Below are 20,003 nucleotides of genomic sequence, written 5' to 3' on the forward strand. Positions count from 1 at the left end.
CTGGGGAAATCTGTGCAGGCTCATTTTGGCTCTCCGCTTTCGGAACGGAGACTGCCTCAAAGGTTACACCTTCAAGGGGAAATGACAACAATGCTGAGTAGTCACAAGTATCGAGGTGAGAAGAGAATGTCCATGAATTGCGTCAAGCGATGCGATGGAATAACCGGATAAGCTTATAGAGCCCTTTGAAAGAGAATGTCGGAGGCATGCGCGGAATGATGTACGAGAAAGGGTAACACAGAGAGAAGAAGTAGGAAGACAACAAGGGGGTATAGATGGACAAGAGACGCGGCTGAAGTGGGCTCTACCACTACCACTAATGAGAAGGAAAACAACGTGAAGTGGGAAGGTATCAATGCTGAAGAGAAGAATGTGAAAGGCCGTCGACTAGCGAACAGCTACTGGTCTGCAACTGGATTCAAAGGGGCGATTGAGCCTCACCTTGACATGCCTCAAGAGTTCATAGCCCATCCGGTGAAGACCTCTGCGCCCGAAGGTGCCCAGATGCCGTTCTGATGATTGGCCTGCAGCTGTTGGAAGGGCATCGCGACCTCACCCTGGCGATGACCATTACCGTGACCGTGAGAAGGGTACCGCTGTTGCAGGACGACCTTCTCCATCCCCTGTACAGGTGCAGGTGCAGCTCCAATGAAGTTCTCTACTCCTTGATTTGAGTGACGAGAAACGGCAGAGGGAGGTGTTGCGGGTCCCGATCTGTGCGAAGAGGCAGAGGCGAATGACCGATCCATGTCGAGAGTCATGTCGCCCATCGAGTCATCGCCTCCTCCAGAGTTGTGCACAAAGGTAGCGCGGTGAGCACCAGCGAGCGTCGATGGTGATGCGGTGGCACGACCTGAGGAGCCTGCTTCTGCGAGATGAGCTCGAAGTAATGACATCTGGTCCTCTTGCTGCTGTGGCTGCTGCTGCTGCTGCTGCTGCTGCTGCTGTGCATGCATCTGAGGCGCCGGTGAAGAGCTCCAAGGCTGCTGCACATTGCCTGCCTCGAGACCAGACCCATCCCACATCATGGCATGTTGCAAAGTTCCCACGCCCAAGCCATGGAGACCCAGAGAACCGGCATTCGAGGCTTCAATCTGCTGCACATTCTGCTGCTGTGGACGCGAGGCATCGAAATTGCCGAGGAAAGTCTGCCCATCAAGCTCGTAGCTGTAGCCTATGGCAGGCGAGTTGCCGACGGAAGAAGAATGGTGAGTAAGATATTGATGCTGTTGAGTTTGGTGCTGCTGCTGACGGTGCTGAGGCTCGTGATGATGGGGGTATAATTGAGCCGGAGCAGGTTGAGGAGCCGACATGGATCCGGGATGAGCAGCATCCAGTTGGAAGTGTTGCTGCTGCTGCATCTGGGGAGGGTAGCGTCCATCAAGCTCATTGAGCCTGAGCTGAACATGAGAGGGTGTCGCAAAGCTTTGAGCATGGACAGCCTGCTGGAACTGCTGCTGCTGCTGAGCAGCACGATGACCCGCATCGTGAGCTGTGGCAGCAGCCATCGCAATAGCAGCGACGCCTTGCGAGGAAACCTGTCTTCTAAGCTTCGACGGCCCTACACCTCCGTCGTGATGAAGGTGTGGCTGTCCTTGTGAGTGGGTCAGCCTGCCAGAAGGCGTGCTGCTGCTTCGACGTAGATTGTTGAGATTGTTGCTGGCCATGGCCTCCGGTGTTTCGACTTTGATGATGGATAGTCGCTGACGCTTCTCGACAGGGCCCAAGGAAGATGTGCCGTTCAAAGAGTTACGTGACATGGTCTGGCTGTTCTCCCTCTTCCGGGCTTGCGCTAGTGGACCGCTGCTAGACGCAGCCACCTGCATAGCAGCGCCTGCGCCTGTCCTTCTCTCAGAGCTTTCAGGCACATCATCCCCTAGAGTTGCCCGCTTGCCCTCCTCGCTCAAACCGCCCTTCTCGCCGTTGATGCCGCCTCTCTGCCACCCCTGGAGTGTCGAGACACCGACGGTGATGGGTCGATCAGTGACGCCCTTGCCACTTTCCCGCAAGCGCTCCTCCTCTCTTGCGATGCGATAGACGTCCATGAGCAGATTGACTTTGTCGGCGCGGATCATGGCAACAACCTCAGCAGTGGCCAATTGTAAACGGGAGACCTTGATCTTTGGGCTTCGCAAGATGGTGAGAAGCAAAGAGTGCCTCTCGGGCTTCATGAGATGGTCTGGCTCCTTGTGACGAACGCCTTCGGGCCACCAGTCGGGTTTGCCCTCTTCGCCCTTGTTGTACGGGCACCTTGTCTGCTTCTTTGGCTCGATGATCTTGATCCACGCCTTGGCTACGGTCTTGCACATACCTTGCTGCATCTGGCCGAATCGCAATTCGAAGAATGCAGTTCGTGCAGCCTCATTTGACAGGGTGACCTGGGTCAGATTGGCGTCTGAGGTGGAATTTGTCCGGGCCAGAGGAACTCGCATCGGAGGAGGCGGCTTGCGCTGGTTGGGCAGAGGTGCCGAAAGAGGCGCTCTGAGGAAGAGTCCGTCACCGGCAGAGGCAGGCAGCAGAGGAGAGTGCTGGTTAAAGGCCAGGTTGGCAGAGCTGATGTCGAGGGGTTGCAGGAGCTTACGTGCGGGCCTGTTGAGGCTAGTGGAGCTGGAAGCAACGGCATTGGGCGTGGGGGCGATTGCTGATGTCGAGGCTAGGACTGCGTTGGCATGGGCGGCCGAGATTGGAGCAATGGGAGGAGCGGAGTCCCGAGATGCGAAGACGTCGCTGCCTTGGCCAAGCAACGGGGTCTTCAACTTCGAAGACGCACCCATTTCGCCGCTACCACATTCAAGGACACTCTCGTTGTCTTCTGCGGCGCAATCTGAGTCGTCATCGCTGAGCTGACTGGCAGCATCGTCGGCGCCATCATCCTCGGCCAGCATGCTCTTGCCTGACGACGACGTTACGGATGCCGACATTCTAGCCTTTCTCTCCAGCACTAGCCTCTTTCCCTCCTGCTTGATGCCACTGTTCTCGAACCAGTCTTCCAGTCTGCCTTGGAAAGCCTCGCTAGCATAGGTCTCTGTCTGTCCGGAGGCAGCTACCCACATGATTGCGAATTGGGACCCATTGATGTATGCCGACTTGCCGAGGGCTCGCAAGACCTGGTCTCGTTTGTTCTTGAAGTGGCGATGCTGGCGAGAGGGGGAGCTGTAAGGCTCTGTGCGGACGGGAATACGAGGCATACTGAGCACTCGGTGAGTGTGACTGCCTGGCGAACAAATTCAGTAGAGATCTGCGTGTGAACTGATGGGCGTGTCGCCCAAGACGTGCGGGGGAGCGGTGTTGCTGCTCTCGAGCAGGTGTTGCGATCGCGGTTGTGATGAAATTTCAGTATGGTGGTGGAGCAGCAGAATGCGTAATGCTTTTCTGCTGACTAGCTTTGTTGTCTCGGGTGGTCGTGATGTTTCGTTACAAAGAGTCGATGTCGTAATTGCGGTAGAGAGAGAAAGGACTGTGGGGGGAGCTGAGATGTGGTGGTGGTGGGGGGGGGGAGGACAGAGTGGGTAGAGAGATGATGGAGGAGGTCAGAGGGAGGAGGGAAGGTGGAGTGGTTGAGACTGTAGAGAATACAAAGGAAAGTAGAGGTGGACGCTCCTTGGTTGCCAGGCGTCTATCTGGAATGGGGCCCTGGGCAGGCTGAGATCAACACACCCTTGGTTCCGGTCCGGCAGAAGTGGGATGGTCCGGCATGCAGATGCGCCGCGGGGATCTTTGTGGTGCTGACCTTGGCATTCTTCGTCTGCTTTCCCACAGGCGGAGTGAGTCGCCCATCGTCCGTCGTTGGCGGTGTGCTTCCCTGCAAGTCGCCGTGATGCTGTTGGCGGCGCCCCTCTGGAATGAAGGCCAAGCGATGCGAGGCATGGCCAGAACAACACCGGCAAGCCCCACGTGGCTTTCACGCCCAGCCACGTTCTTCCGAGGCGCGTCTCCAGAGCCACGCGCTTCCCAAGCCATGTGTGTGTGTGTGTCTCTCAGTGTGCGTCTGTGTATCCTCGCTTCCGACGACGTTCCGATTCCACACCACCCGCCACCTACGCGACTGCACACGATAGAGCATACAGCCACTGCAGAGGGGAGCATCACCTGACCTAGCTCCTACCTGAGACGAGCTACCGCAAAGCTACGGTCGCATCGCAACCATACACCTCGACATCCTAAACACACTCCTGCCCTCGCACTAGACTGCTTACCTTCATTATGGCTGCCTCTGCTTCTGCATCCTCCTCTGCCCTCGTCTTCGCGGCAGACATGGCAGGCTTCGAGGCTCGTCTAGCCTCCTTCGAAGCAGCTCCTCTAGCCTCGTCCTCCTCATCTGCATCGCTCAAGAGTCGCAAGGCTTCGTCATCCTCATCCTCGCAACGGTGGCCTCACCCATCCGCAACCGGCCCACTCTCCAAGCGCTACCCCTCCGCCGACAAGCTCGCCCGGCTGGGACTCTACTTCTCTCCCACCGCAAAGAAGGCCGATCGCGTCGTCTCGTACATAGATGGCGTAGCCCTCTCAGACTTCTCGCAGGGAGATGTCGCAGAAGATCGCCTGAGGGCTATACAGCCGGACAATCCCTGGCTGCTGATATATCAAAGTCGCGATGCCGGCGAGGAGCTCGAGGGAGGCGTGTACGAGTACGAAGAAGAGCGACTACTGCCAGATGGACAAAGTCTGATCGAGGCCAGGAGAGCGACCTTCGGCAATGGCTGGCCTCATGATGGCAAAAAGGGCTGGAAGTGTTCTTCCCAAAAGCTGGCACAGGCCGGCTTCCATTATGAGCCGACGGAGGAGGATCAGGACAATGCCAGCTGCATATACTGTGGGAGAACGCTGAGCGGTTGGGAGAAGAGCGATGATCCGGTTCATGAGCATGTGCGGAAGAAGCCAGAATGTCCTGTGTTCAATTCCTCGCTAAAAGCAAGTCAATCAGCGGGCAAGGACACAAGCGATAGCGCTAAAGCTGCCGAGACCACAAAAGACAAGCAGACGACAAAGAAGGGGCGATCCAAGCAAGCGACCTCAAGATCGAGAGCTACAACGGACGTCAGCGAGGCGGAGAGCGAGGCTGAGGCCCAAATATGGCAAGGTCAGCCGAAGGCCGTTGAGGACGAGGACGAAGCAAGCACGTCCGATAAGCCTACACGACCCTCACGCCGCGCTGCAACAACGGCCCGCACAGCATCTGCGAGCACGAAGAATAGCAAGACAACTGCTCGGAGCGCATGCCGGAGTCAGAAGAACGATGGCGTGGCAGAGGACTCCGGGGTAGAGCAAGCGTCAGAGGCCGAATTAGGGGACACTGAAGTTGAAGAAGAGGTGGAGGTGCCGAAGCGAAGAGGGGGAAAAACAACGAAAGCTGCCAAGAAGGCGCCCGCGAAAGGGACGAAGGCGACGGCTAGCCGGCAGGCCAAGGGAAAGGCGGCGGTCACGGAGGATGCAATGTCGGCGTCTGAGGTGTCTGCACCCCCGACGGAGGATGAAGGCGAAGGTCAGGCCGAGGAAGAGGAGGCTGCTCCCACAACTCGTGCTCGGTCGACGCGAGCCAAGAAGACCGCAGCCGCTCCGGCCCCTATACGAGCGACCAGAGCCACCAGGTCGACCAGGTCCAAGGACGCCGCTCAGAGTGCATCAGAGATAAGTCAATCGGACGCAGAGGAGGTGGCTGAAGCCGTCGCAGCCATGGATGAAGATCTGCCTACAGCTGCTACTGAGGGAGGGGAGGAGACCATCGTACATCACGATGAGACAGCCCCAGCTGCCGAGACGCCGGCCCTCGAGGAACCCCAATCCGAAGCTGATCAGACAGCTACCGATGCCAAAGCTGCCTCGTCGAGCAAGTCTTCCGTCTCGAGCAACAATCGTCAGGCGCAACAAGTGGCAGAGGGAGAAGGTGACGCTGATGTCGAAGTTGTCATTAGCTCAACACGGCCGTCCAGATCCGTCTCGGGTACACGTCAGAGAGTGGCAAGCAGCAAGTCACAAAAGCAGCCTTCGTCGTCGCAGCAAGATGATGCAGACGGCGCTAACGGTCAGTCCGAAATCGTTGGGCCAATTGAGCCGCCCACGCCTGCTATGCCGTCCTCTTCGGCTTCTATCAAGTCGAAGAAGGCCTCTATTGAGGAGAGACCTGCTGCCTCTGCCATCAACAGTAGCAACGGTGGCAGCAGTCAGTCCCAATCGGCCTCGGTGGCAACTGATCCGTCGCAGAGATCGGACGGCAGAGCGCATCTGGGCCTAGCTCCTGCCCAGATGCCCTCCTCTAGCGACGACAAGCAAGCCTCAACCAGTGGCAAGGGTCGCGTCTTCTCGCCTCTGCCCGCAAGAGCTACCAGGACTGCCAGTCGGACCAAGACGTCGTCTTCCTCCTCGGAAGCCCCAATGTCTCAACAAGCCCCTTCTGATCCAAGCGATGGAGCAGAAGATGCCATCTCACCTCTCGCTCAACCCAACGGGACTGCAGCAGCGACTGCCCCAGCAGCGTATCAAATTCCGTCCTCTTTCCCACCTCCGTCCATCCTCGCGCCTACATCCTCTCTCCCCCCTGCTTTGCTAAGCGAAGGCTCCACCAAGGCCAATCTGACTGTGCAAGCCTACCTTGCAAGTCAGATCGACGAGGCGGTTGAGGAGATGCGCAAATTGGGCGAGGAGAAGATTCGTGAGGTGGAGAGGGGGATGAAGGCGCGAAGAGAGGAGATTGAGGGAGTCCTGAGGGGGACGGTCGAGTGAGAGTAGTGCTCGAGTTGATTCGTCGGCGCACTGAAGGAGAGATCTCGGAACTGAGTTGTATGAATAGACTCGGAGGAAGTATGAAGGGGGGGTATCCTATCGCATGTACGTGTACATCATCATCCTCATCCACAAAAGCGACATCATTCCCCAGTAGTCTCTTCAGCGCATCCAAGGGGCGGCCATTAGCTCTCCGGCCGCTCCTCTACTCGACCCTCACCAAGATCGAGCCAGAGTAATTCTCTATCTTTTCCCAATCCCAACTGCACAGAAGCTCCCTTCTCATGGAAGCGCCACTCGTGTCTTGCCTCCTCCATACCCCCTCCGGATTCCTGATCCCATAATTCGTACCCGGGCATGTATCGTGCTACAAATTGAACGACTTGCTCGTCGGTCATGCCCTTTCCGCCATTGGAGGCCTTCATGGCTCGCTCGGCTTGGGTACGCCAGGTGAAGACTTGGGAAAGGTCGCGTGGGGAGGCGGAAGAGGAGGGGGAGGAGGAGGAAGGGGGAGGGGAAGAGGAGGAGGGGACGAGCTTGACGAATGCGTCTAGGTAGGGGTAAAGAGCCTGGCTGAGCTCGCGCAGGTGAACGTTGATGGCCAGTAAGTCTTCTAAGGGGTGAGAGAGGAAATAAGGCTTTTGCTCTGACGTGCCTGCTCCAGTCCGACGCTGAGTCTCTTCGTACATCTTCTTGAGTTGTGCCTCTTCCTTGAAGGCTTCGAAGCCAAGACACCAGCCCTCGAATAGGAGCACGTCTAGCCGAGGTGGAGTAGAGACTCGGACGGTCTCGCTGGAGCGGTCACCCTTGCCATCGTGCAGAGACTTGTCGAAGATCGGAAGCTCCACTATCCGATGTCCACCGCCATCATTTATGGCTTTGAGCTCGCCAAGGATCTTATGCCCGAGAGGGAGGTCGTGTGTCCCTGGCTGACCCCGACCCGAGAGGAGCTTGTTAGTGGGATTGGCCCTCGCTACGGCTGTCAGTCCTGCGTACGGAAGATAGAGGTCGTCTAGCGAGATGCACGCCAGTCGCAGCGGGTCGGTAGACGTAGAGCAAGCCTTCATAAGCTGAGAGGTGATCGTCGTCTTGCCGCTGCCTTGTGGTCCCTGCATTCCGATGATCAAGGGCGGGACAGAAGAAGAAGAAGCCGAGCTGCCGTGAAGGGCACGATGACGGTGCAGCCTGTCCCGTATGAAGGAGCTGAGGACGCTGATCTTCCGAGTGGACATGCTGGACGAAGCAACATTGCTCGGTGTAGAAGGCCTAGGAGCCTCAGTCTGATCCATCGCTCTTGCGAGAAGTCTGGCTGGCAAAGGAGCGTCGAGGTGGGTGAAGTGTCAAACGGGTGGAATGCGGGGAAGACGAGGTGTGTGGAGGGGCGGAGCTGGTCGCGTCTTGGCTGCAGCAGCCTTGATCGGCAATCTTCATACTCACGTTCCTTTGTCTGCCATCCATCACATCTTCCTATCGTCTTTGAGGCCACTCACAGCTCATCGACGCTTCGCAAGGAGCAAAGATGGACGGTCAATTCTCGCCGCAGTACAGCCTCCCCTTTCTCGCCCCCCTTCTCTCCCCACTCGAGGTCTTCTCCGGTCCTCTCCCTATACCCTTCCTGCCGATCCCACTCTCCCTCCTGATCCTCCTCCATGCGACGCGAGTCTCATACGCGACCTGCCAGGTGCAGGGGTACCCCTCCTCCTCGCGTCTGAAGAAGGCACCTGTGCCCTCCACCGCGAAGAGCGTGCTGCTAGTGTGGATCCTCCTCTTTGGAGGTTGGTCCTTCTTGGCGCTGCTCCTTGCGCAGCCTTGTCCACTGCTCATCCCTGATGTTCACCTATCGGCACTTGTGTATGGACTAGTGCACGTCTTCTCGCTCAAGACTGGACTGGCTGACGTGCTGGTGAGGATTGGAGAGACGCAGCTTGGCGGCCTGAGGTAAGTGAAGACAGAGGTGCAGCCTACAAGCATACATAAAGGAGGGATCAAGGTCTGATCAGAGCCTCTCTCTTTTCCTTGCAATCGTTCGCGCTCGCAGTCTCGACCTCGTTTCTATCCTCGTAGACTCCATCTGCCGAACAGAAGGTATCACCTCCCTTGGCGTCGACTCCCTCGCAGGGGCCTACCTCGGCGGTCTCTCACCTCTGACCCTCCTTCTCTGTCCCACGCTCATCGGCGGCGGAGGGCCCCTCCTCATCGGTCTCTTCAATCTCGCCTCCCCCACCGGAGACTGGAAGCTGCAGATGCCTCCAGCTTGGATCAGAGATCCATGGCAGTTGGGCGCAATTGACATCTGGAGCTCCACCTTGGTGGGAGGACTCTACGCCCTGCTAAGCGGCGACGGCAAGGGACAGCCCCTCCTCAACTTTGGCCCACCCGATGCAGGACCGTACGGCGATGGTCCCGGCCCGCTACTTCACAAGAACGAAGCAAAGCTCTTCCTCTCAGCCCTCCTCTTTACTCTTCTCGCCGGTAACCGGCTCAGGAGATTCGTGGGAGTCGGCGTGGCTCGAGCGCCCAAGAAGAATGCTAATGCAAAGACGACTCCTGCGACGGGCATGTCACGCACGTCGTTCCTGGTGGCAACCGCGGCGGCGCTACCGCTGCTGTTGGCTGGACTACAGTACGGCCTTGCTGGAGGAAACATGCTGGTCTCCAAGGGGTGGGTAGCCGAGTATGCTGACTAGCAGATGGACGCATTTGTGGGAAGATGTGGGAAATCGCAAGCTCAAAGAAGAAAAGGGCAGTGAGTGGGATATCGTTGTTCGAGGAAGGAACATATGCCGTCTGTGGTAATAGACTAGACTAGCCAACGTTCCAACGAGCTGGCAGGAGACATAGAGGTCTCAGAGACCTGGTGGAGGAGGAAATGAGATGGGAGGCTAGATTTTGTAAAGACAGTGACTCCCCCAGTCAAGATGTAAATACAAGGCTGATCTTGTGCGCTCTCCCTCTCTTTCCCTGTCTGTCCCCCTTCACATATCCTATCGCTCCTCGCTCATCCTCATCATCGCCCCTCAGATCCATAAATCCAACCTCACCCACCTCAGGCATCACACGTCCACAGCGCGTCCTCCTCCTTCTCGCCCATCCAGACGACGAAGTCATGTTCTTCTCCCCAGTCCTACATGCACTCCTCTCTCCGCAGGGAAATACGGAGCTATGGGCAGCATGTATGACTTCTGGTCCTCCTGCTCTCAAGCTTACCGAGGCAGCCGAGGTCAAGATCGAGGCCTCTTTTTCGCTATTGAACAATTCCCTCTCCAGTGACGCTCTTCCCCTTCGAGCACAAGAGTTGCTGAGAGCTTATGCCCATTTCCCTGGGATAGGTCTAGATGCAGCTGCCCTCGAGGGCTCCGCAAGAGCAGGCGCAAGAGCAGGCGCAAGAGCAGGAGCAGGGGCAGTGACAGAGCGAGTCCTAATCTTCTCCGACCCTGAGCTCCAAGACGGGATGACCGAGCAGTGGGACCCAAGAAGAGTGAGGGATGTGCTTCTCAAAGGAATGGAGGAACGCTTCTCCCAGCCCAACGTCAATGGGAAGATAATGGAGGGGAAATGGAATTTCGACTGGCTCCTCACATTCGACGAGGGCGGCATTTCAGGACATGCAAACCATCGTGCTCTACATGATGCGGCTCCATTAGTAGCTGATGCTCTGGAAACACGAAGTAAAGCTGGAGCTGGAGTTGGAGCTGAAGCTGGAATTGGAGAAAGAGGCAAGGGACGACCTCAAATCTGGAATCTCCCCACCCTTCCTCTTCCACTCAAGTATGGCTCTCTCCCCTTTGCCATTGTGCAGCGCGCTGCTTCCCTGCTCTTCCTCCCTCACCTCGATCCTTCGAGCTCGCCAAGCAAGGACAGCACCGAGGACAGCAGCAGTAGGAGCAGCGGCATCGGAGCGTGCCTCACCTTTCTCTCCTCCCCAAGGGAATACCTCGTGTCACTAGCGGCGATGCGAGATGGCCATACATCGCAGATGCTCTGGTTCCGGTATGCGTGGTGGGGACTCAGCAGCTACGTGTTTGGTGGGAGGATATGCAGGGTGCAATAGCAGAGAACGGTTGAGAGAGGGAGAGGGAGAGTGCGCTGCAGAGGAGCTTCTGGACGGGGCTGGTGGACGGGCGGGAGGGGTCACATTTGTATTTCATAGGCAATCAGATTCCATGTACATACGTCAGGTGAAGACGCGCCTGATTCTCATGTTGTTATATCCCACTTTCACTGTCCAATCCGGCATACTTCGCTTCTTCATTTGCCCTTACTGATGGCCTGCTTTGCCCTCCTGTTTCCTGAGGTCAGGCACGCTACCCGGGTACGTCTTCTTTGCCATGTCCAGACCAGCAAAGTGCTGTACCCAAGCGGCGACCTTGGGCGCCTTGCCATTAGGGTCCAGCAGTGTCTTTCCCTCTGGTGTGGCAGCCAGATCAGCTAAGATGGGGTAAACATACAAGTCCGCCCAGGTAGGCGTATTGCCTACAAAGTAAAGTGGTCCCGAAGATTGCTTCTTCGCATTCTCCTCCAAGAATCCCTCAAGGATGTGCAGTGCGCTCCTGGCTCCTTCCATTCCCTCCTCGAGCGCAACCTTGATCGACTCCTCATCGGCACCATTCCCCTCCATTGCCTGTCGTACCTTGATCAACTTGGGTTCAAGGGCAGGGAAGACGCTAGTGGCTGCGAGTGAGCTGATCTGGCTCACCGTGGCGCGAGTGTGGGAAGAAGTGACCAGGTGAGCCCGATCCAAAGGTGGCGTGAGGGGAGGAGGAGAAGCACTACCATGGCGTCTCCCAGCGGCAATTCCAGCGAGAGCGTCATCGAGGTAAGACTTGACGGCGGCGCTTTCGTAGAGGACTACCACGTCCTTGTTTAGGTCAAAGGGAGCGTGGGGTCGGTGGATCAGGACGGGGATGAGGCCGAGCGGATTGTGTTCTCGTACTTGAGGGGTGTGGGGAAGATGTTGCCTGGCGATGTAAGGTAGGTTGAGATGGTGCATTGCGAGGGATATGGTCCGAGTGAAGGTCGAGATAGGAGCTCCATACTGAGGGCAAGCAAGGGTGAGGATGGTGCGTGAGAGGTCAAGGTCAGCGAATCGCACAGGAGGACCTTGGTCATGAATCCTGCCTCCTACCACGTTATACTCACGAGCTCTACGATGCCCAACTCCTCGGAGGTGCTGTGGATGTCTGGGGTGGTCATTTTTGAGAATGTGGTATGGGCACGTGTAAGATGTGGTAGGATGGCAAAGGAGTGACAAGGACAAGGCAGCAACTTTTAGCCGACGAGGAAGAAGCAACGACCCACGGCGGAAATGGTGTGGAGGCAACCCCCAGCACGGGCCCAGTCAGTCAGTCACTCCGGGGGACAGAAGACCGAGAAAGCCGAACGTCGCTCATCTCCATCTGATCTGATACACACTGGTGCTGCGAAGTAAATGTAATGCGAGTCTATATCATTGTTTTGATCCATGCCTCATTCAACATGATGTTCCTCCCTCGCCTATGTCAGAGCGTACTTGGGTCCTCCTCCACCCTCTGGCGTGGTCCATCGAATGCTCTGATCCGGCACCTTGATCGAGCAAGTCTTGCAATGAATGCAATTCTGACTGTTGATCTGGAACTTCTTGCCCAGCGCATGCTCCTCTCCATTGGCATCCTCCTTGTCCAAGTACTCGTACACTGCTGCTGGGCAGGCACGCGCAAGTAGACCGTCATAGCCTCCTACGTTACGCTCCACGTGGCCTTTGTAGTCGCCCTCCTTGACCACCAGATGCACAGGCTGATCCTCGGTATGGTTGGTACCGGTACGCGAGACGGATGTGAGAATGTCAAAGGAGATCTTGCCGTCGGGCTTTGGGTAGTCGATTGGCTTGCACTCTGAAGCCTTCTTCGTCTGCGCATAGTCCTCGCCTGCATGGTGGAAGGTAAAAGGGACTCGACCCTTGAGCAGCAGAGAGTCAATACCAGAGTACATCAGACCGCCCCACAGACCGAGCGGGTTGTGGAAAGAGGGACGTAGGTTGCGAACCTCCTTGAGCTCTTGGATGACATAAGTCTGGTCCAGTCGCTCACGGTAGTCGGTGAGATCAACGACCTCTTCAGAGCCAGACTCCTTGCGCTTCTGCAGAGCGTCCCAGGCGCTCTCAGCAGCGACCATGCCCGACTTCATGGCATTGTGTGTACCCTTGATTTTGGGCACATTGAGGAAACCAGCCGAACAACCGATCAATGCACCTCCAGGGAAGTTGAGCTTGGGGATAGACTGGTAGCCGCCCTCGTTCAGAGCTCGAGCGCCATACGCAATGCACTCGCCACCCTCGAGGAGGTCCTTGAAGAAGGGGTGATGCTTCATCCTCTGGAACTCCCGGAAAGGAGAGAGGTAAGGGTTCTGGTAGTCGAGACCGACGACTAGACCAATGGAGACCATGTTATCCTCCATGTGGTACAGCCACGATCCACCGTACGTCTTGTAGTCAAGCGGCCAGCCCAAGGTATGAGTAATCATACCTGGCTGATGCTTCTCGGGCTTCACCTTCCACACCTCCTTGATGCCCAGACCGTACGTCTGCGGGTCGGCTCCAACAGCTTCCCTGAGACCGAGCTCCTTGATGACGCTCTGCGACAGCGAGCCGTGAGCTCCCTCTGCAAAGAGAGTGATGGGGGCGTGGAACTCCATGCCTGGCTCGAAAGAGTCTTTGGGCTGAATCTTCTTGTTGAGACCAATCTCATTGGTCACCACACCCTTGATACCCGTCTTGTCGTCGTTCCAGATGACCTCTGCAGCGGCGAAACCAGGGTAGATCTCAACGCCGATGGCCTCTGCCTGCTCACCGAGCCAGGCCGTGACTCGCGAGAGGGAGACGATGTAGTTGCCCTTGTTGGTCATTTGCGGGGGGTGAGGCATCGGGAAGGACCCAGTGGGGGTGAGGAACCGCATGTGGTCCTCTCTTGCGACTTGGTTCAAAGGAGCACCCATCTCCTTCCAATCGGGTAGCAGCTCATCAAGAGCATTCACCTGAATCACAGCTCCCGAGAGGATGTGATTTCCGACTTCGCCACCCTTTTCGAGGACGACGACTCTGATCTCTTCACCCTTTGCATCGGCCAATTGTTTGATCTTGATGGCTGCGCTGAGACCAGCTGGACCACCACCGACTATGACGACGTCTACCTCGTCTGCCACCCGTTCTACCTTGGCGAGGTCGAAAGGCTCATCGACCTCATCGGCAGGAACAGCCTGTCGGGCCGGTGTCGAGGTGCTGAACTGTCTACGTTGGGTGGCGAGTGGCAGAGTGGCCTTCGATGTGCTGGCAAAGCTACGACGCTGATACGAGCGCGACGAAGCAAGTGCAGAAGACGATGCGGATGAGCGGATAGCAGAGGTGGCCAAGACGCTACTGGGCGAAGAAGCCTTTGCGGCGACCTGCTGGATCGCAGCCCGGGCAGAAGACATTGGTATCCGCGTTGACTGGATCATGGCGAGGTATGAGTGAAGTGTAGGTAAGAGATAAGGATGAAGGACCAGAGTGACAAGGATGCTGAAGCTATGTACCAATGGTGGTGGGTGCAACGACGTGACCTCGAGGTGAGTGAGGGCTAAGAGGGGCTGCATTAGTAACACGGCCGCGACGCAGCTCTGCTCTCCATCCGGCACAAGGCCTCTTCCGGATGTGAAAGCGCGGCAATCGTCCGCCGCCCGCCCCGCTCCGCCCCGCGCCAGTGACGTCCAACCGCCTACAGCCCCGTCCTGCTTCCGGCGTACAACGGGGCTCCTTTCTAAACCGACGATGCCTCTCGACCTCTAATCAGCCGACTTGTATCCTTCTAGCAGGCAGGGCAAGTGATAAGCAAAGCTGGACGTCATTGAAAACACACAACCATTAATCACACGCAGATGGCAATGGGAGAGCAAGACGGCGGCCATTTGGCTACTCTCGAAAAAGTCTATTGCGCGAGTAATGTGCAAGCAATCAAGTGAAGGGTGGACAAGTACGGTGACAAGCGACATTCGTGCGGAGTGAGCGTCGGTGGTCAAGCAATCAAGTGAAGGGTGGACAAGTACGGTGACAAGCGACATTCGTGCGGAGTGAGCGTCGGTGGTTGGGCAGGTCGATGGAAGGGTGGACAAGAGCTACGACCTGCGTGCTGGCCTTGGATCACTGATTGTCGAGGTCTCTATGTAAATATGGCTACAGGGTGTGAAAACGATTGCATGATGGGCACTCGCGAGAGAGACTAGGTACCGGCCTAGGCAATTGAGACTTTTGAGGTTGCTCAGACGAAGAGACTGAGAAGGTCCAAAAGATGGCGCTTACGAGGAGAATTCCCAGGAGATGGGGAAGACGCCCTCCTCGGTGGTTCCGCCAAGAGCCTTGAAGAAGCCCTCGGACATGTCGAGGGAGCCAGTGGACTCGCAGCTAGGGCATTCGTCGACGACGGTAGCCTTGTGGGTGGTACCGGTGTTCTGGTTGGTGACCTTGACGGTCTTTCCACAGTTGGAGCCGTTGTCGTACATGGAGGGAGTCAGGGCGACGATCCAGTCAGAGCCAGAAGACTCCCAACCGCAGGCGCCGAGACCGGCAGCAAAGTAGGTGGCAGTGCCCGTGGTTCGCTTCTCAGCGGCAGGGGCGGGAGCAGCAGCGGCCATGGCGCTGAAGAGGGCTGCGAAGGAGGCGAGCTTGAAGGCGTACATTGTGTATAAGAGGGAGGTAAGTGAGAGGTTGCTGGGTAGAAGTAACGTTTCTGGTAATGTGCAAAGAGTTATTGAGTTGAGGCGACGAAGAGAAGAGTGTCAAGCCTTGAGATGTCTGGACTTCTTATATCATTCATCGATCCTCCTCTGAAGAAGACCGAAGAAGAATTTTTCACCCTCCAACCCAGCCTGCCCGGCGTGCTGGACCGCCAGTGGTATCAATGTTGTTTTCTCCCCACATCACACAACGTGGAGGAGATGCCGGACGATCAAGTGCCTCTGACAGAGCGGGTTGTGACTGTCTCAAATTCTGAGGTGCGGAGACCGAGGCGCCTCTTGACCCCTTGCTCGGTCTCGGTCTTAGGATTCTACTCCTTGGGTACTTGAAGACTCAGCTGACGAGGTTGTGGGGTACCACCTTGGCCGAGCGATCTTCGAGGGAGAGGGTGAGGGCTATTTCCAGGGACCCTGCGACGAATATCTCCGGTCGCTATTTCGGACGTCCATGGCACAAGAGACATTTGAAAAGAGGGAGCTGCGAGGTCTTGCTTGTTTGTGTACCTCATTTGCCTGCCCGGCATGCCCCGACCCCATCCATGTGTTCCACTCGGCACAGACGCTGACACTCTGGCAAGGGGGGCGCCTCGATTCACACTTTCCCTGTCAGGGGCAGGCAGCGTACTGGGCGTCAGAGAAGAAACAGGGCACCACCTCGTCACCGCCGCCGGCTCAGCCGGCTGACGTGCATGCCTTCATCTCGATCGTTCCCCTGCCGGCCCACAAATAGAAAGCCATGTGGTCATCTTTCACCCCCTTGCCCCTTAACCCAGGCTCTGTTCCTCTGCTCCACCCTCAACTCCACTCCACTCCACTGCGTTCCGAAGAGGTGAAACGGAAAACCTCCCCCAATCATCGGAAAACCGATCTCAAACACCAATTTTCCAGGGTCCCTCCTTTTGTGGGCTCCGCCAGGAATCTTATGAAAATCGAGATTGCGCCTGTCACGGTGACTTTTCTTGCCGCCTTGCCGCTTGACGTGCCGAGGTCGCAAATGGTTAGACTGGGAGAAAAGACGCCGTGATTCTACGCCTAGCGTCGCGTGGTCGAGGGAGGCTCGCGTGCAACCAGAGGTTCAGCTCAACCCACTCCTGGTAGAAATCGGCCAGCCAGCAAGCCAGTTACCTGATCAGCTGGGCGCACGTGACGTCGACGATCAAGACGGGCCGGCTCGACGACGCCTCTCTCTGCCTCCGCATTGCTCTCGTCCTCACTTCAGACCACATCCCTTGTTAGATAGAAAAAAGTGTGTTATGAACAACAGTAGGAGCAAAGCGAATTAAAAGTCGAAACACAGTGACGCCCACATCTCTAGAGTAGTCGGCAGGGCCACAGAGAGAGGCGTAGTCTAGCTCTGCAACCCGTCGAGACTTCTTTCCCTTCCTTTGACCGCTTCCCTTACTTCCAACAGTGAAATCTAGCAGCGAATAGGATGATATTCTCGAAAATCCGCGTAATGTATTACCATACGTGTATGAGGCGCCGCTCGCCCTAAACACCAGGATGGCTGACCAGCATGCGGCGTTGGAGTGCTTGGCGGCGGTGCCTGGCGGCCGGCCTGAGTCGCGTGGTCTTGCCTGCGAAAGTGAAGGGAAACCCATGTGCCGCGATCATTGAGGGTGACATACACTGCTCTTACACTGCTCCCTTGTACTGGAGACATGATCCGCCCATCAACACCTCATCGACCCCCGCAGCGACCCTGCCAGCCTTTAGATCGGAGTGTGGCCGTCCCACTTGACCAGCTCCTCGCACCGCTCAATGACCTGCTCCACGTCCCATCTTCCACCTGCTCCCCCGCTTCCGTACTTCATGCTCAGCAGCGAGCCGACCTCATCGCAAGCCCTGAGAACATCGTCCATGTCCTTCTTTGTGTGACTGGCAGACACACAAAACCTCACTCTGGAAGAGATGAGAGGTGTAGCTGGGTAAGCCACAACGACGACGACAATGGGCGGGCGCGCAGGGCGGTCGATGAGAGACAGATCGGCTGGATCATCCATGCCCATGGGCAGCTTCGATGAGTCCTCTCCGTCCTCGGAGCTGTCATCGCGCTCCTCGACGATGAATGGCCGTTGGCTCGGTGGAAGAGAGCGCGATCGGTCGAGCATCATCCTCGAGAAGAGAGGCATCTTAGCGGGTTGAAAAATGAGCAGGGGAACAATCGGAGAGTCTCGGTGACCATAGATGATGAAGCCGAGCTTGCGAAGTCCAGACGAAAGGTAGCGTGCGTTGAAGGCGAGACGGCGCAGCCTTTCTTTGCCTTCGCTACCGTCCAGGAGACGAGGTGGAAGGTTCAGCCAGCCAGGAAGAAGAGCCTTCTCTTGAGGGTCATTACCGGCTCCCATGATGCTGGCCATGCTGCCGATGATCTGAGTCAGAACAGGAGGAGATAACGTCTCACCATAGACGTTGGCATGATTGGAGAGCCTGATGCGGTCGATTAGTTGCTTACTACCAGAGATGTATCCTCCGGCAGCGCCAAACGACTTTGTGAATGTGCCCATCAGAATGTCGATTCTCCTCGGGTCAATGCCAAAGTAGTCACACACACCTCGTCCTCGTGGTCCAATAGCACCGATGGAGTGCGCCTCGTCGACGTAGAGGTAGAACTTGTACTTCTCCTTGAGCCTCATCACTTCGGGCAGGTTGACGAAAGTGCCTTCCATCGAGTACAAACCCTCGACGATCAAGAGGATCTTCTTCCAAGGGCGGTGAGTCCTGGGCACTCCTTGCGAGATGCATTCGCGCAACAGCTTCTCGAGTGCCTTGATGTCATTGTGCTTGTATTGACGAATGTGCGCTCCACTAATACGGGCACCAAACCTGATCGAGGCGTGGTTGTACTCATCCGAGATGATCAGAGTGCCAGGTCCAGCAAGCGCCGGAATGGTGGTGGAGTTGGTAGCGAATCCCATGGAGATGATGATTGCCTCTTCCATACCGACGAACTTGGCAACGAGCTTCTCAGCCTGCGCATGCAGGTCCAAGGAACCCGCCCCGAGCCTGGAACCGAAAGATGAAACGCCATACCGCCTGATGCTCTCCTCGACCGCATCTGCACACCCTCCGTGCGACTGAGCAAAGCCCAAGTAGTTGTAGGCAGAGATGTTGAGCGCTCGCGTCTTGTCTCCAGTAAGACGGAAAGAGGCGTTGAAGTCGTCACTGGTACGATCAAGACAAAGCACTGTCCGTCCACAGACGCCGGTGACAGGTCGAGAAAAACAGTCGTCGAGACGAGTCTTGAGACGCCTCGTGTAGAAGGAGTCGAAGTCTGAGTTGAGGGCGGCATAACCCTTTGTCTCGACGAGATGGCTGTAGGCTCTCGGGAAAACGCGCTTGCCGACATAGTCTCGCAAATGACCAATGACAATCAGAATGAGGTAGGAGATATAAGTAGTCAGAACGACCCAGTAGGAGGGTTCTTCCTCGTCTGGGTTGGGGAGCGGAGCCCCAGGAGGATGCTGTGATGTGTAGCGATATGCCGCGCTAGCGCAATAGCCGAACTCGGAGTGAAGCAGTGATGTGCCATCTGCTGACGAGTCGTGCGAGTTGGGGGCAGAGGAGCCCTCGTTGCCTGGCAGAGTAGCAATCTGAGCCTGCGCGGCTGCTGCCATTGCAAGTGCCTTCTCTACTGCTGATGTTGCGTCTGTCTGGCCATTCATGGCGGTCACCTGATGACGAAGCATGTTCCGTTGGTGGTACGACGACCGTACGCTCTCCAAGGAGTCTACGCTTGCACTCGAGCCTGTGGTCAGGCTCGGAACTTGGGAGTCTGCCTCATCTGGACTTGAGTCCGTCTCTACGCTGCTCCCTCTGTTCCAGTGATGACCGTTGACATTGCCATTGGCATTTGTGGCGGCATGATGACCATTGCGGCCCTGTAGAGGGTCGATGTCGCTGAAAGGGACATTGCCGTCCTCGTCATACTCGACGGCCGTGACGCCCGAGGAGGAGACGCCAACGGTAGGGAGCCCCTTCTTGAGGTAAGTGGTCATGCTGACTGGCGAGGAAGGGCCACCTCCACCGTTGGTATAGGTCTGTGAGCTATCGCCCGACGAGGTAGACGCTCTTGGGGCGGAAGACTTCCTAGTCTGTGCCGGCATATGAATCTATAGAGGGCAGTAATGCCGATGATTGAGTCCGATCAGGTATGCGGATCAGCGTCGTCGTCGCCAGATGAGCTAGAGGACGTTGATGATGGTGTGAACAGGGGCGAGAGCTTTGGTGGGCCCCAGGTGTAATTGGCAGCTGAAGCGAAGTGTTGTGTGAGCAAGTACGCGGGAAGCGAGAGCAACCCTGCAGGCGGACAGCCCCTGTAGTGCGCGCAAGGTGAGAAGCACAGTCTCTGCCAAGGGTGGCTTGCTGTTGAGATCCTGGGTCTAGTAGGTGTCGCGATGGCAGAAACGAGGGAGATGACAGGAGCAGAGGGAAATGGAGGCGTGGCGAGGACAAGGAGGTGTAGGAAGATGATGGGGGGGGGGAGGGTGTCAAAGGCGAGGCTGAGGCTGAGCCTGTTCACCAACGACGTCTGCCTGGCT

General features: G+C 56.9%; 8 protein-coding genes across 8 annotated transcripts; 2 read left to right on the forward strand and 6 right to left on the reverse strand.

Annotated features, from left to right (window-relative positions):
- On the reverse strand, nucleotides 1-3,359 carry BCV69DRAFT_106245 (hypothetical protein). The gene is made up of 3 exons (XM_025489044.1): nucleotides 1,640-3,359; nucleotides 442-1,525; nucleotides 1-316 (listed from the first exon to the last, which is right to left on the reverse strand). Exons 1-2 carry the CDS (start codon nucleotides 3,186-3,188, stop codon nucleotides 453-455), a joined length of 2,622 nt encoding a protein of 873 aa, XP_025350202.1. The 5' UTR covers nucleotides 3,189-3,359; the 3' UTR covers nucleotides 1-316; nucleotides 442-452.
- Nucleotides 3,360-4,026: 667 nt separating this feature from the next.
- BCV69DRAFT_280661 (hypothetical protein) lies at nucleotides 4,027-7,056 on the forward strand. Its single transcript, XM_025491688.1, has one exon. The coding sequence runs from the start codon at nucleotides 4,204-4,206 to the stop codon at nucleotides 6,718-6,720; it is 2,517 nt and encodes an 838-aa protein (XP_025350203.1). The 5' UTR covers nucleotides 4,027-4,203; the 3' UTR covers nucleotides 6,721-7,056.
- Nucleotides 6,906-7,952, reverse strand: BCV69DRAFT_245823 (hypothetical protein; the record flags this gene model as incomplete). Its single annotated transcript, XM_025490177.1, has 1 exon — nucleotides 6,906-7,952. One exon carries the CDS (start codon nucleotides 7,950-7,952, stop codon nucleotides 6,906-6,908), a length of 1,047 nt encoding a protein of 348 aa, XP_025350204.1.
- A 1,253-nt stretch (nucleotides 7,953-9,205) lies between these two features.
- BCV69DRAFT_106470 (LmbE-like protein) lies at nucleotides 9,206-10,875 on the forward strand. Its single transcript, XM_025489045.1, has 2 exons — nucleotides 9,206-9,470; nucleotides 9,742-10,875. The coding sequence occupies exons 1-2, from the start codon at nucleotides 9,397-9,399 to the stop codon at nucleotides 10,769-10,771; spliced, it is 1,104 nt and encodes a 367-aa protein (XP_025350205.1). The 5' UTR covers nucleotides 9,206-9,396; the 3' UTR covers nucleotides 10,772-10,875.
- Nucleotides 10,836-11,939, reverse strand: BCV69DRAFT_280663 (hypothetical protein). The gene is made up of 2 exons (XM_025491689.1): nucleotides 11,860-11,939; nucleotides 10,836-11,755 (listed from the first exon to the last, which is right to left on the reverse strand). Exons 1-2 carry the CDS (start codon nucleotides 11,911-11,913, stop codon nucleotides 10,979-10,981), a joined length of 831 nt encoding a protein of 276 aa, XP_025350206.1. The 5' UTR covers nucleotides 11,914-11,939; the 3' UTR covers nucleotides 10,836-10,978.
- A 274-nt stretch (nucleotides 11,940-12,213) lies between these two features.
- BCV69DRAFT_244982 (hypothetical protein) lies at nucleotides 12,214-14,166 on the reverse strand (the record flags this gene model as incomplete). The annotated part of the gene is made up of 1 exon (XM_025490135.1): nucleotides 12,214-14,166. The coding sequence occupies one exon, from the start codon at nucleotides 14,164-14,166 to the stop codon at nucleotides 12,214-12,216; it is 1,953 nt and encodes a 650-aa protein (XP_025350207.1).
- Nucleotides 14,167-15,024: 858 nt separating this feature from the next.
- BCV69DRAFT_297007 (barwin-like endoglucanase) lies at nucleotides 15,025-15,405 on the reverse strand (the record flags this gene model as incomplete). The annotated part of the gene is made up of 1 exon (XM_025494069.1): nucleotides 15,025-15,405. One exon carries the CDS (start codon nucleotides 15,403-15,405, stop codon nucleotides 15,025-15,027), a length of 381 nt encoding a protein of 126 aa, XP_025350208.1.
- Nucleotides 15,406-16,694: 1,289 nt separating this feature from the next.
- On the reverse strand, nucleotides 16,695-19,941 carry BCV69DRAFT_280666 (PLP-dependent transferase). The gene has a single exon (XM_025491690.1). It carries the CDS (start codon nucleotides 19,566-19,568, stop codon nucleotides 17,175-17,177), a length of 2,394 nt encoding a protein of 797 aa, XP_025350209.1. The 5' UTR covers nucleotides 19,569-19,941; the 3' UTR covers nucleotides 16,695-17,174.
- Between the last annotated feature and the right edge of the window lie 62 nt (nucleotides 19,942-20,003).

This window comes from Pseudomicrostroma glucosiphilum (assembly GCF_003144135.1).
Source record: "Pseudomicrostroma glucosiphilum strain MCA 4718 unplaced genomic scaffold BCV69scaffold_2, whole genome shotgun sequence".
Classification (NCBI taxonomy): Eukaryota; Fungi; Basidiomycota; class Exobasidiomycetes; order Microstromatales; family Microstromataceae; genus Microstroma; species Microstroma glucosiphilum.

Excerpts from the sequence above, each read along its gene's own strand:
- BCV69DRAFT_106245 (XM_025489044.1), bottom strand. The coding sequence starts at position 3,188 with ATGCCTCGTATTCCCGTCCGCACAGAGCCTTACAGCTCCCCCTCTCGC. Across the intron at positions 1,526-1,639 it reads CAACAATCTCAACAATCTAC|GCGTCGCTGCTATTGCGATG; the intron begins GTCGAAGCAGCA and ends TTTCCTCGCAAG.
- BCV69DRAFT_280661 (XM_025491688.1), top strand. The coding sequence starts at position 4,204 with ATGGCTGCCTCTGCTTCTGCATCCTCCTCTGCCCTCGTCTTCGCGGCA.
- BCV69DRAFT_106470 (XM_025489045.1), top strand. The coding sequence starts at position 9,397 with ATGCTGACTAGCAGATGGACGCATTTGTGGGAAGATGTGGGAAATCGC. Across the intron at positions 9,471-9,741 it reads AAAGAAGAAAAGGGCAGTGA|ATCCATAAATCCAACCTCAC; the intron begins GTGGGATATCGT and ends ATCGCCCCTCAG.
- BCV69DRAFT_280663 (XM_025491689.1), bottom strand. The coding sequence starts at position 11,913 with ATGACCACCCCAGACATCCACAGCACCTCCGAGGAGTTGGGCATCGTA. Across the intron at positions 11,756-11,859 it reads AGTTGGGCATCGTAGAGCTC|TATGGAGCTCCTATCTCGAC; the intron begins GTGAGTATAACG and ends GCTTGCCCTCAG.
- BCV69DRAFT_280666 (XM_025491690.1), bottom strand. The coding sequence starts at position 19,568 with ATGCCGGCACAGACTAGGAAGTCTTCCGCCCCAAGAGCGTCTACCTCG.